The 20,449-nt window shown below is 41.9% G+C and overlaps 1 protein-coding gene across 1 annotated transcript; it reads right to left on the reverse strand.

Annotated features, from left to right (window-relative positions):
- Positions 1-1,332: 1,332 nt before the first annotated feature.
- LOC136949547 (filamin-A-interacting protein 1-like) lies at positions 1,333-20,223 on the reverse strand. The gene is made up of 6 exons (XM_067243874.1): positions 19,962-20,223; positions 11,542-11,833; positions 11,101-11,277; positions 10,711-10,889; positions 2,652-5,487; positions 1,333-2,017 (listed from the first exon to the last, which is right to left on the reverse strand). Exons 2-6 carry the CDS (start codon positions 11,824-11,826, stop codon positions 1,811-1,813), a joined length of 3,684 nt encoding a protein of 1,227 aa, XP_067099975.1. The 5' UTR covers positions 11,827-11,833; positions 19,962-20,223; the 3' UTR covers positions 1,333-1,810.
- Positions 20,224-20,449: the final 226 nt, after the last annotated feature.

Consider the following 20,449-nt stretch of genomic DNA (forward strand, 5'->3'; position numbering starts at 1 on the left):
TTAATCCAAAATAACAAAGGACATGTGGCGATTTGCAGACACAATATCACTTACAGTTTAGTGTACTTCTGTCTTTTCGCTTGACACTGGCCTATTGTATTCAAATGTTTCTCATCTGCTCACAGGAAACTATTTTTCATTCAGAAGGGGCATGTGAAGTGATTGTAGACCCATGCTTGTTAACTGAGTAATTACAATTGCTGATATGGCAAGGCATTTGAACACACCACAATCGCCAGATCATCGTGAGAATTTCCCTCCCCTTGACGTCACCGAGGTGAAGTTAGTTACATGTTCGAAATTCGACATTCGTCTCACCTTCGGAAGACATTAGGCTACTTTGCAGGGTCGCTGTAGGGACCGGGTGAAAACTACCCATACAATTTTGAAAAATAAAAAAAATAAAACGTCAAACGAACACCAGAGTATTCTAACAATGTCTGGTATACTTCCACAGCCTTTACTTTTTCAATAAAGTTTCAAAAAAAATGATAGAAAACTGCTAATCTGTGAAAATAGCAAGAAATCCTCGCTGATCTTAATAACTTTTTAAAAATTGTGTACAAATTCTCAAATATACACCAGAATATTCTAATAAAGTCTGGCCTACTTCCACACTCTTTAAATTTTCATTTAAGTTTCAAACAGAATTGCTAATCTCTGAAAATAGCACTAAATCCTCATTAATCTTAATAACATATACACCAGATTATTCTAATAATGTCTGGCCTACTTCCACACCCTTTACTTTTTCAATTATCTTTTTTTAAATTATAGAAAATTGCTTAAAATTAGAATAATCTGGTGTATATCTGAGATTTGTAAATACAATTCTGAAAAGGTTATTAAGATTAGCGAGGATTTCATGCTATTTTCAGAGATTGGCAATTTTCTAGCATTTTGTTTGAAACGTATTTGAAATATTAAAGGCTGTGGAAGTATACCAGACATTGCTAGAATACTCTGGTGGAGGTTTTATATTCATAAAAATATTATAAAGGTAATAATTTTTAGAAACTTTTCATAAAATTGTATAAACACGGTTCCTAACGCAACGCTGCAAATGAGCGTTTCCTGAATGCGAGACGAATGTTGAATGTCGAATATGGAACTAACTTCACCTCACTCTTGACGTCACAGGATTTGGGGTATATTGCTATGGTACTGATTCATTTTCACACAGTATGTCAAATCTCTTTCTGCTTGGTCCCAAAAAATGACTAATTAGACGTCTGGACAACTAAAAACACAAACCAAATTCATAGTATTTAGATCTGTTAGACTTTAAATGTTTTGCAGATGGCAAATTTCAGAAAACTAGTTTATTTAAAGAAGGATTTGATTACAAAATCACGTCATATTTTCTATAAAGCCAATATTGTGACCTATGTTACAATTCCTAACAAAAATGAAATTAAAGACTTCTCTCACGATTAATACAGAAAGCAGTAGCAGCATAGCCTGACATGAATAGCCTACATTTGACTCTGTTCCCCTTGCACATACACATCCCTTTGAATATCTAACACTAGTTACATTTATTCAATCCACACTAAATCTGAACACTGAGAAAGATTGAGAACAGAGGCGGAGCACTCATATAAAATACATATATATTATATTCTTGATTTCAAGTACATTAACAAGATGACATGATACAGACAAGAAGTAGGGCCAAATGACTGTCCATTCCTTTTAATCTACCACTGTCTCTCAGGGTACTTCATTGGTCCTCCATGTGAGCACCTCATACCCACACAACACCATGGTTGTTGTGCTGTGTGTCCTCCCAATAATTATTCTTGGTCCTTCAACCCTTTCCTCCATTTTGGAAGGCAGTGCTGCTGACTGTGGATTTCTTGAGCTCTATTCTCATGGATGGACTATCTGCTCGCGATTCCATCCGTACCCCACTAGGTATGCCCATGGCTCCAAGCATGGCCTTGCCTGTCTTCAGGCTCCTGGACATGGGAATGCGGGTGAGCCCTGCCCTTGTAGGATGAGCCTCATGTCCTGGCTGAGGGCAGAGGAAATAGAAGATAGAATGAGTGGATGGGAGAAAGAAAAGAACAGAGAAATATGAAAAATAATAAAGAATGGGTGAAAAACCATTTGCACAGGTCTGAAATGCTGCAAATGTTTTTTTGCAGAATTTCGAGACAACGTATGAACTCTGTTTGAATAAAATGTAAATATTTGGTCAGTCTTTCAAGTAAAAGCAGTGATGAAGCATTCAGGGGAGGATCATGTTTCTGTGTGCTGTGCCAGCGCAAGGCTGTTTTATGTCAGTGAGAGCATTGGTTAACTATGAATGTTCGTGAACATAAACAGTGTGCAACAGGTTTAAGTGACAGAATGATTGTAACATGGTGGCAGATTGGCACATCAACACAGTTCGCTTGTCTTGAGGTTTGTTCATAAAGCAGTTTATGTCACGCCATCCATTAGCCCCATACAAAGACCTCATTATACCCTCAGTTTCCCACTCACCCCACTCTTTGTTATGCAACAGTGTGAATATGAAAGAGCCAAGTAGCTGTCTATAATCTTGAAAACGGTTTTACTCCCTGATTAATTTAATATAAAAACGAATTTAAAACAATACAACTTAGCTCACAAAGCAAAACTTCAAATGTGGTAAAACTACTCACCACAGCTTGTGAAGTTTTCGCCACTGTGGTTGTGACAGGAGTGATTGTGATGCTGCTCATCACTTTACTTTGCACATTTTTGACAGCAGCTGTGGCACTTTGACGAGGAGAACGCAGTACAGTTCCTGTTGATAAGGTCATCTCCTTGCTCTCCATTGCTGTGCTGACAGGCCTGACCACCATCTTGGAGGCCATCATGGTGCTGCTTGTCTCCGAGGATCCCTTGAAGTGAGAGCCCAGGTGAATGTGGATCTTATTGTCTTCTGTGGTGGTGATGATGTTGGCGTTAGAATTGTATTTTCTGATAGGAGTGGGGACCATCTGTTTTTCAGGTGTGACTTTGAACATGGCACGGCCCATCGTCATCTCATGGGGCTCTGGTGAGGTTGACGTGGCAGACACTACAGAAGTGCTGACAGTCATTATGGAGATGGGAGACATTGGCCTTCCAGAAGAAGTGGAGGAGGTCTTGCTACTCTCTGGGGACTTGGCCCTAGAGATGGTGGTGATGGTGACTGGAGACTTGGCCCTATCAGGACCTCTTGGCCCAGTGATAGTTCTTCCCTTCGTGTTGGTGACAGTGTGGGTGGGAATGATGGTGATGCGCGACTTGGGGTGGCCCATGGTGGTCGGACTGAGGCTGGAGCCAGAGTAAAACTCCTCGGAGGTAGTGCTGCTGATCTCCAGAGTGGCTGTGCTGTGCTGATGGTCAGGGGTCACTCGAATGTGTAAGGGCTGCCCTTGCTTCTGGGACATTGTCAGCTCAGAATGTAGGGACTCTCCGTTTACTTGCAAAGACTTGTCCAGATTCGTCCCTTGAGGACTGTTTTCCTTCTTCCGCATCCAGGGAATCCAGGATTTCTTCACGCTAAGGTCAGTGGCAGGAGGTGGGTAACGTTCATGACCGCCAGCCTTCTCTGTATGCTTCTTAAAGCCTTTCTGCCGAAGGTTGCTCATGATATGATTCTCCTCCTGGACTGACTTCCTGATGAACACAGCTGGAGTGTCCTCCTCTGCTGTTTCATTGGACAGTAGTTCAGTCTGCACTCCAGTAGATGTCATGGGAACATCTACCATTCTCCTGCCATTTAGACTGGGTCGCAGGGAGCGACTGTGGCGCTTTGTTACCTCTAGTTCTTTTGTAAGGTTGAGGATATCTATGCTCATGTTCTTCTTCTTCTCTTCTTCCTCTAAAAACCTCTGTTGAAGAACTGTGTAGTCTACTTGGAGCTGAGAAAGCTGGTCCTCTTTGTTCATCAGCTCATGAATCTTCTCCTTAAGGGCTATAACGTCTGCCTGAAGGTCTCTGGTTTTTGCCTCCTCCATCTCGCAGTGTTGCTGAAGATCTCCTTTCAGACTCTCTGCTTCTCCTTTCTCTATCGCCTTATTCCAAGCAATCTGATTTCTCATCTCCTCAACCTGCTGGGAGAGAATGTTGGCTTTGTCTTGCTCTGTCATGAATTTCTTTTCCAACAAGTCATACTGATCCTCAGTCTTGATCAAATCTCCCTCCACCACCTCAAGCTGTTTCAGTCGGTTTTTTAACCTTTCAATTTCAAATGTTAGCTCTTTGACCCTATTATCCTCTTTCCCACCTGAGTCGGACACTGTTCCCTGTTCCTTCATAACATTTCTTGATGTGTCCTCTGCTTCCTCCAGCCCATCTGTCCTCTTGTTCATTTGACTCATCTTGAAGCTCACTTCCTTATTTTTTTCCATTTCATAGCCCAGCTTGGTTCTCAGATCACCATTCTCTCTGGTAAGTGTCCCCACCTTGACTTCCATCTCTGATTTCAATTTCCGGAGCCTTTTACTCTCCTCTATCAGTCTCTCAGTTACATCCATCACCTTGCCCTGCTCAGCTTTGATAATTTTACTGAGATCTTCTCTTTTCTTCTCATCTAATTTAATTCTCTCCATCAGGCTCTTTCTCTCATCTACCATGACTACAGTCAAGGATTTAAGCTTACTCAGGTCATCTTTAAGGCCCAGCTCAGATTTCTCTAATCGTAGCTCAGAGGACTCAAGCTCTTTCATGCGTATCTTTAGGGCTACCAGTTCATCTGACAGCTCTTTGGACAGCTCTTTCTCTTTCTCCAGAGCGGCGTGTAACTGTGTGCACTCTGCCTTGCCAATATTGAACACACTCTCAAGCCTCTCCAGCTCCATCATTCTTTTCTGCAGCTTCCCTACCTCAATCTTGAGCTCCCTACTACTACTTTCCTCCTCCTTAAGTCTTTTTCTTAGTTCTTTACACTGGGTCTCGGTTTTGGTGATCTCCTCATCCTTGCCCTCCATCTCTAGCACCCGCTTCCTAAGGTTCTCCAACTCTGTAATAAAGTTAGAGTTGCCACAATCTCCGTTACTGATTTTGTCCCTCAGTTTTTGTAGCTCCTCCTCAGACTTCAGCAAAGCATTGTTGTTCTCCTCCAACTCCTCCACTTTTTGGGCGAGACCCAAAAGTTTGGCATTGAGCTGTCGGTTCTGTGACTCCTGGCCGGCCAGCTTGGCGGCCATCTCTTCGTGCTGCTGGGCGAGTTCGACCGACTTCTCTCTGAGCTGAACCTCCAGCCTTTCTGCCCTCTGGCTCTCTTCCACGGCTTGTCCACTGACATTGCTTAGTGCCTGCTCACGCTCCTGCAGCTGCTGGCTGAGCTCCTGGACACGCTGGTTTTGATGGTCCATCTGCTCCAGGTGAAGTTGACGCTCGTCCACCAGCATCAGGGCAAAGGACTTGAGCTTGACCAGCTCTTCCCGCACTTTTCCCAGGCGTGTGGTGTGTTCCGTCTCTTTCCGGACCTGGTAGGCTCTCTCGTTCTCCAGTAACCTCTTTAATCTACAGAGGTGAGGGGAAAAAACGTAAGCCTTAAAACATTGAACGACATTTTTGTATTTTTCTTGTTCTATCTCAGTATCACTGGAAGTTAAATAGAATAAGTTATTTCTTAATTAATAAAAACCTTTCTTTTGACATCACTGTCTTGCACATGACAAAATACAAAACGTGACACTGTTCAACTCAATTCAACAATAGAGGTATCCATGGCTACACAGTTTCAGGGAGCAAGTTCTTTCTTTTAGCCTTTGACTTAAAATGTAAGCAAATCAATCTTTTAAAGGATGATGGATATCCAAGAAAAGCCATGATAGACAATTTCAAAGGGAACAACCAGGAGTCAGACACTGAACTGGCCTTGCAAAGCTAGCCATGCCCTTAAATGAGAATTGGCAAAGATGTACATAAAACCTGCCAAGCAGTCTTACTGTTTTCCATCCTAACTACTCGATTCCAGACTGTGAAAAGTCTCCTGCAAGTAGTCTCTTTTCTCTCTGCCCTTTTCTATGCTGTTCATGTCCATTCTGAACCTAGCCTCAAACAAATTACATGCAAAACACATTTGAACGCATGGTCCTGGGAACACAACCCACAGCATTTTCTTATCAATGCTCCTTTGAAAAATAATCTATATACAGTATATCAGAAATAATACAATAATAAAAATAGTATGACAAGAGTATTGTACACTACAAACTGTAATTCAACTTTTGCAGCATTCCAAACTTACCCACTCTATTGGATGCACTACAAGTCAATCCATGCCATGTACAGTACATGTTGCCTCTTTACACAGCCCACCAAAAGTGTATTAGATCTGGCAAGGGGCCCCTTTCTCCACAGGGAATTTGTCATCACATTCCGAGCATTTCATCAGGACAATGAAAGGTGAATAAATACAGTAGAGCACCTCATTATATGTTGATGATGTCACCTCATCCATATATGGGAGAGATGTGTATGTGTGTGTGTGCAGCTCAAGTAGAGATATCTAGATAGAGGGGGTGGGTCTATGGCCAGAGGAGGGCGTTCTGTACACTCCTCCCCAATTAGTTTCTTTTTTGTGTGGCCCACTCGACACAACACAGTGCATGTTTCAAAGGGATCAGTAGGTCTTATACAAATCAAAATGCTTTCCATAGAGGGAAAGCAGCGATGCTATGCTAAATTGTAGTTGGGGACAACTTTGCAAATAAGCCAAAATTTCATCCCAGCTCTCTCCTCCCCAGAGACAGGAAATTACTTACTCAGACAGGAAGCCTTAAGCCTATCGCTATGCGAGGCAGGGAACCAAGTTTGTCTGCTGTTGTCCCACCTTGGGGAAAATGGAGCAGAGCTTTTTCTCTGCAGAAGTTGGGAGGTGATGAGAAAAGCAGATAGGGATGAGGTGGGGTACTCCCCTGAGGTGAGGAAAGAGGCTCAGTATGAGCTATGATGTCCAGACAGAAACTCTTTATTATGTGCTTCGCAAAATCAACAGTACTGTACTGCACTGTACAAGTTTGTATCAGTATCAGTTAAACCAAGTAACAAACATAAAACAGTAAAAAAAAATAGCTACATGAAACTGTATGAGATACATCTCACATGAGCAACTATATCTTTAAGACTACCGTATCCAGTACCACATACTGTGACAGATGATACATGTATTCTAGATTCTAATTGGAGATTGTTAACTCATTTTGATCAATACTGAACTACTGCCAATTGGACTATGGTGCTGTCTCATTAAACTTCTAGAATGTGGCACATGATACTTACCACTCACCAGTCATTGACACCCTATAGCATTCTAAAATTAACCTCACGCAAAGGTCAGAAGCATGATGTCAGTCTAGGGTTGTCTAAAGATAGGTTTAGTGGGCTGAAGACTCCTGTGACCCTCTTCTCAGGGTCCTTATAAACTTAGACAGTAGGCAGGCAGGATGGTGTGCAGCCCAACAGCTAGTCAATATCCAATGAGTAGACTTGCACGGTCCTCAAAAAACAAGTTGTTCAAGTGTCAAGTGAACAAGTTCAAATGTCTCAGACAAGGAGACGCATTACCTTCTAAATAATTAAAATCAGTCATGTTCTGTTGTATCTTTGCCAGGTGTGACCAATGCTCATTACTGATGTCAATACATGTTAGAGTAATAATTTACTAGTATGCAGATATAGAGACACTTAATTGACTCTTCAATAAGTGATTGAAAGAATGAACATTTTTTGGAAAGATTTGAAGATTGAAAGTTATGTTTTTTTCCACTGTTTTCATTTATCACTACTTGTTTGAGTTTGTAAAACACCTAAACACACTATTTGAAGAACACATTCTGATGCAATCAACAGCAGCACCTCGAAAAGCACATTTTCTTTACTGTCCAGCATGTTACTCATCCCTTGTTTCCTGAGGAATGTGGTTGAAGGCGCAGCAGCCTGCCTGTATCAGGAAGTTGTGGATTGAGTCTGACCTGATGTGCCAATGCATTGTCATAATAACCTGCTGTAATGTAATCGGTGCTCTTGACAGAGAAAGGCATTAATAGCTCAAACCAGAGCTGGATTTGACAGACTGGTGTATGGCTGTTAAAGGTTCTGTTAAAAGAAAGGCACCACAGGCAAGGTTCAGAGTAATCAGTACTATGGTATTGTTGGCGCCAGACCACAGGCCCAATACCAACATTGTAAAGATGTAGGCAGGTCTTAAAAGTATTAGATGAAAAATGTGTATGTTTGAAACATAAGTTTCATATAACTTATCAAAAAATGTTAAATTGTGTTATCTTCTACTTTTCCATATTCAGCTGAACAGTAAATATGCATTTAGTTGCCACTCTTCACCTTTCTATCTGTACATTTTCATCAAAAAACACCCAGGAATCTAAAGTATTTTTCCATTAATCACGTACCTCCCCATGCCAGATAAACATGCTCACCTCCTGACATACAAATTGCTTTGCTGTTGGAGTGAGTGAAAGATTGTCTGGGGGCTGTAGCTCATGGGTTTTCAGCCTTCAATATCTTTACATTCTTTCTCTAGCTTTGCTTAAGACCCCATAAGCATTTCACTTGCCTCCTTTCACACTTCTCCAAGTCAGTCAGCTATCTGAAACAAAACTGTTATGGAATGAGATGTTGATTAATTTTGTCCTCCTCCTATCTCCTGCTGGCTGACAGAAACATCAAAACAGAGGTGCGTCTGTTAGAATGTGTGTGTGACTTTTGTGTGCATGTCATGTTTCTGTTGGTTGGTGCTGAATGTTTCTGTTGGGTTTCATGTATTGGGCTCTGTGCAAATTGCATCTATGTTTGCTGGCTGGTATACCAGAAACGTGCATATGCACATAATGAACACAGCAGTAAATAACCGGGGATTAAGCAAGGTAGTTTGGGCCCTTCCGTGACAGTAGCAAGAGGGAATGTTTCTCAGTCTGTGTTGAGAATGCAGGGCAGAGCTACAGTACGCCTGCTTGACTCTCACGAGGGTCGGAGAGGGCAGGCTGTACACCAGCCAACCAGTCCACTGGAAATAACCTGGCATGGGAGATGGCCTACAGCATTCTGTCGAATGGTGGGGCCGACTGTAAAATCTGCTAGAAGCTTAAGTAAGATACTATGCTTACAATTGCTCCAACACCACATCCTTAAACGTCCCCAAAAAACGTAGTTTTGGATCTGAAAACTATGGTTCTCAAATATTTTGGAGTTCAAAACTGTTGTTTTGAAACATATCACACATATAGAAAAAGATCTAGTACTGCCAAAAAGACAGCTCTACAGTATTTCCCTAAGGCGCTAATTAATTTTTAAGACATTCTTCAGACAATGTAGGGGAACAAAGGTGAACTTGAACTTGATGTCTCTCCTCTCCTTCACCAGCACAGTCAACCATGCATGAAACCTGCCTGGAGTTAGTAACGTGTTATGCGCATTGAACCTTTGTGGGACATCATTCAAAACATAGGCTGATAGTTTAGGTTCAAACCCCCTACAGTATGTACTATGTAGACATGATCTATGTACTTTACTGTACTGAATTTCCCACCCTGATCTCTCATTGTATACGATGGCAGTTCCACTGACAGTGATTTTACAGTCTGGGTCCTGGCTTGTCAAATAGAGGGAATGGGAGAGTGGCTCTGGTGCATCGAGAAGACTTAAGGTTTGACCTAGAGAGGCTGTTTGAAGTTTTATAGCTTATGAAATACAGCTGAGCCTCTACCCAGGTCTGCATCACAGATGCAGTGTATACGTAGGTATAACACTCGTGAATCAACACAAATGTATGTGTAGGCAAACACACACTCTGATGGACACACACATACACAGACACACGCAGGGGTACACAAGCACAGACATGCACCTATTTGAATCATTTGTCATATCTCAAATTTGTACATTTGAGATATTAATTATCGGCAAAGCAATACGTCCTTGCTGATACAAAATCTAGTGCATACCATACATGCAAGTGCATGTTAAAAGACTTCAGGTATAATCACGATCAAAGACTGGATCAAAAGAGGTCAAACTGGTTTATTGGGACTTGGGTTGATGGCCAAGGAAAGGTCACACAAGCTCATCTGATCTTGTTCATCCCTGTGTGAGTAGTTTAATTAGCAGTCCATTATGATGGGGCCTCTGTGTGACTGTGTGTTGGGCTTATCCTCTCACTGTATGCATGCATCTCCACACATTCAATGTAAACATTCACAGTTTGATGAATTGGTCAAATGTGGTGAGGGGGACCCTCTTTCTTTCTTGCTCTCTCTGTCTCTCGCTCTCTCTCTTTCTCTCTCGCTCTCTCTCTCTCTCGCTCTCTCTCTTTCTCTCTCTCTCTCTTTCTCTCTCACACACACACACACACACACACACACACACACTCTTAATGAGGCCCGTTGAACTATGATGCAATGGGAGTCATCCTCTTTTGAAGCCCACTATTAACAAAGTAATCTTCCATTCCACAATCTTGTATTTCCAATAACTTAACGAAATAGTTATAAATGGGTAAAGATGTACTGGACATACATTGTTATTGTCTATTCACCACTTACTTGCCTTTCTCCTAATCCTTCACCCTCTCCTGCTTCCTTCCCTTCTCATCCTCCATCCCATTTCTCTGCCTTGTTTCCAACGTTTCAAACCATCTCTCTTCCTCCCATCCCACTCTCTTTAAACTTCCTTCTGTCTCTACCTCCTCCTATTGTCTGCCTCCTCCTCCTCATCTTCCCTTACCGTTCTCTCTCTTGCTCCAGCAGGTTGGTAAAGTCATCACTCTTGTTCATGTAGTCGGCATGTTTGCGTTTCTCGCTGTCCAGCTCCTGCACAGTGCGCCGGTGGCACTTCTCAGCCAACAGCAGCTGCTCCAGCATGCGTCGGTACGTGTCCTTATGTTTCTTTTGCAGACGGTCCAGCTAAGGGTTACATCAAACCACATATGAAGAGTATTGGTTAGTTTATTCGAAATGAAAAGTTTTACATGCTTATGTAAATGCATACATAAGCATAACTTAAATAAAATATATTGTATCTAATTCAGTTTCTGGGTTGAATATAACATATCATACTGCTAGTTGAAAAACAGAAACAAATAAACACATATTCTGGTGTGTTCTGTTGACGGACCTCAGTCATCGGCCTTTGCAAGACATTGCTGTGGTTGTGTGGGGATGTGCTGGTGAGGAGGCCGTCCCTTTGTAGGGCCTGCAGGGCAGAGCTGGGGCCCACAGTACCGTAGTGCCCCTCCAGAACCTCTGGACGTACCAGCCCAGACTTCAGTACCTTGATGACATCCTCTCTCGCCTGCAGGTTACACACAATAAACACACGTCTGTTAACAGGTAAAAATGCAGACAAGAACTCACACAGCCACGCACACATACATAAACCAACACAGTACTCTGAGGCTATTTTCACCATCCAACATTGTATAATAAATTATGGTATTAGCCACTAGATGATGCTGTGGTGCAGAATACTATTCTGTAACAAAGCCAGTCAGACATCGGAAAAAAAGAATCAGATACAAATTTTACTAAATACCATTAATGCATAGGTTAAACTCACCTGAACCTCACCTTCCATTATCCCCAGAAGTTTGAGAAGGTCCTCCTTGGACAGATCCATGATTCCTGGACTTTCCTGGTCTTTGCTCTCTGAGCATTCCTCAAGTGAACTATCTTTCTCAGAGTTAACATTTTCTTCCTCCTCGTCATTCATTGGTTGAATTTTAACTTTCAGGCTCTTTATAGGTAGACTCACTTCCTTTTCCTGGTTGATGTCATGTGTTGTCTGGGGAACCCCAATAACCCCATTGGATGAGCTTTCTACCCTGTTGCTTTTGGACCTCATTCTCAACCTGTACAGAAGTAAGGGAGAGAAAAGTGTGTAGTTAAATAAGTTTGAGTGGGTCAACATGCCTCTTGTAAAAAACTAAACAGTCCATTAACAATCACTGTCAAGCAAGTCAGCTGAATCTGTGTACTTTATGGCAAGTCATTTAAAGAATCTGTTGAGCCCATTCTCAAAAACGATTTCTACAACTAGCATCAAGAAACTATTTGTCAATGTGCTTGATTTGGCTCAAGCTGCTTGGGAGATAACAATGAACAACAAGTGGACTTTCTAGTGAGTGAGTGGGTGAGCTGGTAGGTAAGTGAAGCCAACACAATTCTGGACATTGCTCTTAAATCATACAGCCATTATTACAGTCTGGTTTATGACCTTGGCCATGAAGGTAATTCTAATTCATTCTAACACCCTCCCCCATGCTCAGTCTTTCTGACCCACCCTTAGGTCCTGACACACACACAGTGAGTTAGATCTACATGAGGAAACTGACAACATAATTGTTGGGTATAAAGTTGCCTGTGAGAACGCTCAGAAGTACTCTATCCTGCGTCAGTCACGTTTCCTACTGGGCCTATTCTGGGACAAAATGCTTAACAGGCACAGTTCACTTATTGCATGTGTGTATCTGTATATGTGTGTCTGTTCATGTGGGTGTGTGTAGGAGGGTGTTGACAGGACATTTGTTGCACTCAGGAGTTGGTTTTGTTGTGATGTGAATCGGATATGCATGGGGGAAACATGGGCCAGAGACTTCAAATCAGTCCTATTCTATGACCTGTCTGCCATGGTCTACCATGCCACGAGTCCTAGAAAGGAGTTTCAAGTTATATTGCATTCATGCACAGTTGCATCATATACTATATTTTGAGGTCAAGCATCCAGGATAGGTCACCGGCTGGTGTGTTCAATCACACAGTGGTCTCAGCTCAGAGCTCCTCTCCTCACCTCCTACAGGAGACTTTGATTAATGGACTAACTGCAGGCCTTTTGACATTGACCAAGCACTCCCCATTGTGACTGCCTTCAAATATGACATCAGGACTTTTAATTACTTACAGATAAAGTAAAGTCTAAAATCCCCTTGTCCCCTCCCTCATGACGTCATAAGACCTGTAACCCCTGACTCATGCTCTGAGACGTTGCTCTTGGACTGAGCTCACTAAGCAATCTGACACATTCCTTTACTCTTTCTCTCTCTCCTACACAGACCTGGGATCAGTTAGGAGTTTGGTTTGGGACCCAACAATGTCTGTGTGTCTGCTCCTTCCCAGCAATTTCCAAGAGACCTTTAAAGCCCTGGAAGACAGAATCATAGCTGTGCAATGTTGAGGCTATTAACGTCAATAATGGTCTGGATCAATGAACTCTGATGAAAACAAGATGTTCAATATAAAATATATGATTGTGGGAGCTGGTGTATAGGTGTTTGTGTGTGGATGTGTGTGATTGCATATGCCCTTCTGAAAATGGATCTCTGGAGGATTTCCTTCAGTGCTCAGAGAAAATGTTTCTCTTCCTCTTTAATAGCAGTCTGAGGATTAGGATGGGAACGGAGTTTAATGGTGTCTGAAAATACTTTTGAATCTCAGTATTTTTCTGAAAAGCAACAGACATAGATCTAGAAACAAAATAAGCACTGTTTAAATGAAAATGTTTCTTTTTCTTGAAACAAGGCTCATTTTATTCTGCCCACAATGATGATAAATATAGCAAATCCAAGTTCCATCACAGTGGACTCTGTAACTCATGGATAGTATGCCAACCAGCAGGTTGTCTGTCTATGCCATTCAGTTTGAATGAGACCGTTGGCAGTGAGGGATAAGGGGGCACTGAGGGGGCACAGATCCCTCTGCCCGCTGTGTTGGTGATGAAACAGCCACAGTACTCTACGTGATCCAGCAAAGGGATTAGTTACCGCCGGCAAAACGTTTGACGCCAAACCAACCCCTTCTATTTATTAATAGTATCTGGCTTGACGCCATACTCCATATGAGATGGATACAACTGTAAGTGGAGTTCACTTCATGCTGCCACTCACATTACTATGTGGGAGCTGCAAGGTAGATGTGTTTGGGGTTTTAGAGGCGTAAGCTCTGTGACTAAAGATGGTGTGATATGTTCAGACAAGGTATTCCCACTGGGTTTGTGAAAGTTAATTGGTTTTGTAACTAACCAGAATTGAAACAAAAGTCTGAAAGTACTGAAAGTCAACATATAGTTTAGGTCTTAGTTCAATGTTGCGATGGGTAAGAGGACAACCATACCTGGATTCCACCAACATCATCCTGAAAATAGTATGTCCCTTTCCCACACAAAGTAAAAAAAAAAGTCCTCAACAATATCCACTGTAGGTTATATTTTCCATCAGACAGTAAAGTAAACTTCTTTCCAATGTGTAACCTCAGCTTTTTAATATACAATATCACTTCTTCCAACTCTTACTGGACTTTATCATTCATCAAAAGTTGGATAAACACTTCAGCTCAAGCAGCTGGCCCATTTGGTTCCAAAGTAACACTCTGAACTCCAAGAAAACATTATTCCTTCATTCACAGTTTAATTAAAATACTCCAATTCCCAGGTTGCCTCATTGTAAAATATGATCTGCATGGATATAGTTTGCTTCGGTGTTCACTGTTAATATTAATAAAACAACCATAACCATTCTCATGGACCAAAGTTTGGAATAGCCAACTGGACACAGTTCAAAAAACTATTCAATAAGACCTCCTAGAAACCTGACACTCAATGGCAATGACTCTTAGTACTCTACACAGACATGATTGAAGGGGATTCTCAGGGGCAAATGGACATTCCAAAAGACACGTGGACTAAATTCCGATTTAGGATTTTACATTACCCTATCCTTCTTTTGGGAGAGTGGTCTGGCATACTATAAGGCTTCATATGAGGTATGCTATGTACCACTAACCAGGATACCCACTCATCAATGGTACACAAAACACCTGTAATATGTTTCTGTTTACCCTCAAGCTAACAGAAATTAAGATTGACTTTATACTCTGTGAGGCCCCACCAAGGCCCGGGGTCAAAATTTATGACTGGACCCCATGTCTACCCTCAGACTTCTGAGCAAGGCCAGTCCTGGAGCATCTACATCTAGTCCAGCTGTCTGTCAGCATTATTTATAGGGTCTTGAATGCTTTAAATACACATGCTTTAGGTCCATGTTGGAGAATAAGCGCTTTATAATTTTAGCACTGATCGGGAAACTAACATTTGTCAGTAGGGCTAACACTTGGCACTTAACACTTAGGGCTAAAATTTGCAATATTAAGGTTCTGTTGTCTTATGTTCAAAGAGCACTTGCTGTAAATTAAGTGACCTATTACATTTGAGAATGACTCCACATCTAAATTTAACTCGTTGGTGCACAGTAGCTTAGGAACATGAGTGGCCAAGCTGTTAAACAAAAACTTGTCTTAGGAAGTCCTTAAATAAGTATGATTACTTTTCCAGGTTCCTCTTATGTTGTTGTTGTCTTGGTTGCTGTTTGTGAGAAAGAACTTGTCAATGCTCAGCTTATCTTCTTAATAGCCCCCCCCCCCCTGGTAAATTTCTATTAATGGTTAAAACTGTCAGTTGTGTTCTAGGGGATGTCTGGAACTTTTAAGAGAATGAATGGTTTGATTAGGGGAGAGTTTGATACGTCTGTGCTGTGCTATGAATCCAATGTGACCAAATAAGGAATGGGGGATCTATCTTGGAACAAAATAGTTTGGCAACCTGGAATGCCAGAGGACACTGATAAAATGCAGTGGGGTTTGAAAAGGCTCTTCCGCATCGGCAAGAAAACACACGTTCACCCAAATTTCAAAAATTCAATAAAAGTTTGTTTCAATCAAACTGTATTTTGGCTGAGGGTTTCGAAGCACACATCAATCCATCGGATATTAAGGGTTTCACAACGGCAAGACTCGATTTCCCGTGTGATGGAACAAGTGGTTCTGTCTGGGGTCTCTGGCAGTGCATTCCTCTGCAGACATACAGTGACCTTTTGGGGTCAGGTGTTGTAACATAATGGCCTTGTTGCAGTTATACTGACTTAAACTGAGGAAGATGAAACGTTTTTGCTGTTGTATCACTAACCAGCTTAGAGCTACATAGCCTACACTCTAGGTACCATGATTGCACCCAAACCATTAACATACAATACATGTTAATTATTGGTGTAATACAACTAAATTACCAACAGTGTGAATTAGTTTGGAACTCAGGTAACTAGTGTGTTTATGGAGCTTTTTCTCTGTTTTTTTCTCCCACCGCACATATATCTAACAGTTGATCTTGCTGTATAGTGATAAGTTTCTATTAATATCTCACATCAATAACTCTGGATCTGCTGCAGACATGTCCTGCTAGGGAGGCAGAATGTCATCTTAGGTAGCAGGTTACACCTCTAAGTGTCCTCTTCATGACCCTGATGAATCCAATCCTCTGATTGGATGTTGCCATCGTTTCAGCAGGTAGTGTTTCTCCAATCAGCAAACTTTGATTTTCCGACAGGTTTAGCAACTTGTGGGACTTCCCAGCCATGACATTAACATGATGTCGCCTACGTGTCCTGATATCTTAGCATGCATGCATACAGTCACACAAATACCCTGTGAGCACCAGAATGTAGTCCATTAACACAGATGTCCTGGCTGCAGCTAGAATATCAGTCAGACTACTCCAGCATCTCACCTGATGTCGTTATAGGCACCGTAAATTTGGTATTTACAACTCAATCCAATATTCCTAGACACAGGAACCTCCTGGAATCAAATCTTAATTTTGTACAACACAGTCGTAAATAATCTTTCTAAATAAAACTTTTATCGCAAGACCATTCATCTATTGCAGACCAACGTATCTGTCATGGAACACCAACCATTTGAACACTCAATTCCCCTGGTTATGTGACATGTGGTTGTGGCCTTTAATGGGAGATTCTGAAAGGGTTCTAGACAGGGGTCAAGTTCAGATTAGTCTAGAAATAGAGGCTGCATAACCAGTAACACATGGAGCAGATACAGAACAAAGTAACAAGGTCAGTCATTTCTCTGAAGTCTTTGATAGGAATGATGGTGATTATTGTGATGGGAGTGCCATGGCGCCAGATACTGACTGGTGGTTCCAGTGTTAATATACAGAACTGCAGGAATGGCAAACTGTTTGGCATGGCAGAGATAAACTAGTCATGCTAAATGATCAGCTGTAGGCCTGAGAGCCTACCGTTTGTCACAGTGACAAGGGACTATGGCTTAGTGGTCTGTACATAGTACTTCACTGCCTTGTGAAGCCAGTCAATGCCAAGCCCATCCAGTCATCCAGTTAAGGCCCATTGAAACAAGTCAGCCAGTGTAGGCACTAGTCAGTGAATCAGAACCAGACAAAGTGACACAGATTCATCATCTCCTCAGGCTTCAGTTGCATGCTGTCAGTAAACACCAGTCAAACTGTCTGAATATATGACATCACACGAAGACGGAACTCTAAGCGCAGCGGGCCTCTAGGCTGCTCAACTGGAACATTCTGAGGTCACACTCCCCCTGAAAGCGAGGGAGGGAGTGAAGTTGGAATCACTGCTCTTGGTGTGGAGCTCAAGCGGTCTATATGTTCAGATATGTTTAACACTGCTGCTGTTATTGTAGTGCAGAAGACACCATGTCGTATTTTCCATGTACATGAAGTAAATGATAAGACATGGGTAGTTTGGTGTATTGTAATGTCATGTTGGTGTAAATGTAATGCCATGTTTAAGCTATCTAAGCAACTGATTAGCTCGGTAGACAAAACTGTGACACTATGAAGAGCAGCACCTTGCCAAGAATTCCAAAATTACATAGATCTCCATCAAAATATTTGACTTAGGGACTTCAATAGTTGAAAGTTAAAGAACAATGCCAGTCGTCTTGCAGTATAATGTATCATTTATAGATACACAATCTTGAGAAGATGTGTTGCTATGGTGTTGGAAGACAGATTCTTTTTATAAACCGATGTTGAGTTGCAGCACCATTCTATGAAAACCAAGAGGGTGTAAAGAACATTTTTGACATTCATGCTCATATGATGGGGGGAAGCAGCATCTGTCACAACTAACAGCTGTTGCTGGAGTCTTAGTTCTATAGGCTACTAGAGTGGCCTATTGGGGGTGTTTGACCCAGCCCCTCCCCCGCTGGCCCCGACCGCGGGAGCCTGATCTCCTACTGATCCCCCTTGTTGTCCTCGCAAACACGCACAATCACAATCACACGCGCGCACACACACACACCCAAAGTGGGTCCATGAATTGTCCAGTTAAAGAATATCTTTAGTCAGCTACACTTTAGAATCCTGATTGCAGTGCACATAAAACATGCTGAGTAGTCCTCCTCACTGCAGAACTCATCTCCTGGACCAATATCTGAAATTTGTCTTTATTTTATCTACTTCTAGTAACGTTATGAGACTTCAACCAAACTGTCAATACTACTGTTAAAGAGAGTATACCATATCGATTACAACTACGTTTGTGTATATTTATAAGTTCAAGCTTATAAACACAACTGACTTCACAGTTTATGTGAGTTATAAAAAATCATTTTGACAAGTACTGAACATCAATTCACACTTTGCCATATTGTCTATGAAGCATGGCGGCTGTAGACACAGCACTTTGCTATCTTTCCCTCCATCTCTCATTCCAGAGAAACACTGCCTCACCACTCTGCTATGCCCTTATCATCATCTCTGCCTGATCAGAACAATATGACGTGAGTGTATATGCAGTGTACTATGGAGACAGCTTGTTAAACATTACACTGTGCCACTGTCATTGACAGGACTGGATGGGTATGAGTCACTTTGGTTTCTGTTTGCCTTTGACTTTGCTATTGAAATTGACAACACAGAAGTAGCTTGTCAGACACATGCTCAGAGAGACAAATGCTGATATGTATCTCAGTCTGTTCCACCCAGGTATGTAGTCATAAACTCTGGTGACCCTACAAGCAAAGTGCTCTCATGTGGCAAACACTCCCTTCCAGCATTTGGAAAGGATCAGCTTATCCTTCGTTGGAAGAAGAGCAAAAATGTTAATGACGAATATCTCTCCTCCACTCCCCTCCTCTGTGTCCACCATGATATCATTAAGTGCAAAGAGACCAGATCAGCTGCAGTGGAAGGCTCTCCGCAATGCTGCTGTGCATTAGTTGCTGGACAGATACAGATAGGTACAGTGGAGATTGCTGACAGCAACCTCAGATATGTAGTATACTTTACTGCATTCCCTTCTACAAGTGAGATATTCTGCACATTTAGTTTGGGCCAGGAATGTGATGTGTGCCGTAACAAAGGAGATTAGATAAGATCAAAACCAAACGTGTACACCGGCAATGTCTTCTTTCATTCGACTTCATTAAAGTTCATGAATACACCTGCCATGCTACCAAAATCTGCTGCAATCTTCTGAAAAGACAGGGTTTGGGAGATTAATGTGTTTCAAATGTAAACTGAAGAATTATCTGGATTAACTGTTCCTCATCCTATGGTCTAAATATCTCAGGAGTGTGTCATATATCTGGATTATCCTGTTAGATTTAAACCTTCAGAACGTGTGTGCTTTCATTCCCATATATAAAACCCCTGACAGAATTCTCAGACTGGTCTTACATAACTATGGCTGTGATATTCAATGTGATTTATTGTGAAATGTTGGATTCAAGACCCTCACTTTCCTGTGTGTGCTAAAACAGTGCCAATGTCTGACTCTTTACAATGACTAGTCTTTCTCTGGAGACTAACAACAAGTTCTTGTCTCTTAAAGCATGTCAGAAACTCAATACATTTTCATACATGTGAACATAAGGGGTCCTCATTCATTCAAGCAACACAAAGCAAGACAGCTTATTCTCACATGGTCGTGTTGTATTCCTTCAAACATTCCCTTATCAGCATTTACACCAATGATAAAGGTCAGTAACGGCTGTATGCCTGTCCGCATTTGTTTACTGGTGTGACTGAAAAGTTAGTAGCTATAGCTGCTGCTATGCTGTAAAAAGCCACATTGCTGCACTTTAGACTCCCACAAGAGAGTTGAGAGAAGCAGGCATTCACTGAAGCAGACAAGAGAGAAGAGGCAATCTTACCTGTTGTTGTATGGTCCCCAGGTTTAGGTTGTGGTGAAAGAATACTCCTGTAGGAAAGACTGCGCTTCAGCAGAATATCCCTTTAAGACTTCTCTTTGCTCCTGTCTCCTGTGCTTTACCTCCACTGTCTACTCACAGAGTGAGAGCCATCATGGTAGAAGAGTGCTGCTCTTTCTCTCCCTCCGCCTGTCAGGATGATAGGTCGAGAAAGAAATGCTGTACAGCACAGTTTCAACTCTCTCTTCTCTCTCTCCTCTCCCTCACTCTCTCTGCTTCTCTCTCGTTTTTCTCCCTCTCCAATTCAGACTCTTCCTCTCTACTCCCCCATTTAGCTCTACTATTTCCCCCTCTCCCTGACTTCTCTTGAAAGCACACACACGCTCTTTTTGCCTCTCTTACTCCCTGTAAGTCAGTCCATAAGATGCCCTCTCCAGTATCCTGCAGAGTGTTTGTGATGAAGAACATAAGACTGACCTAAGAGAGAGAGA

Source organism: Osmerus mordax, chromosome 9 (genome assembly GCF_038355195.1).
Source record: "Osmerus mordax isolate fOsmMor3 chromosome 9, fOsmMor3.pri, whole genome shotgun sequence".
Taxonomy (NCBI): Eukaryota; Metazoa; Chordata; class Actinopteri; order Osmeriformes; family Osmeridae; genus Osmerus; species Osmerus mordax.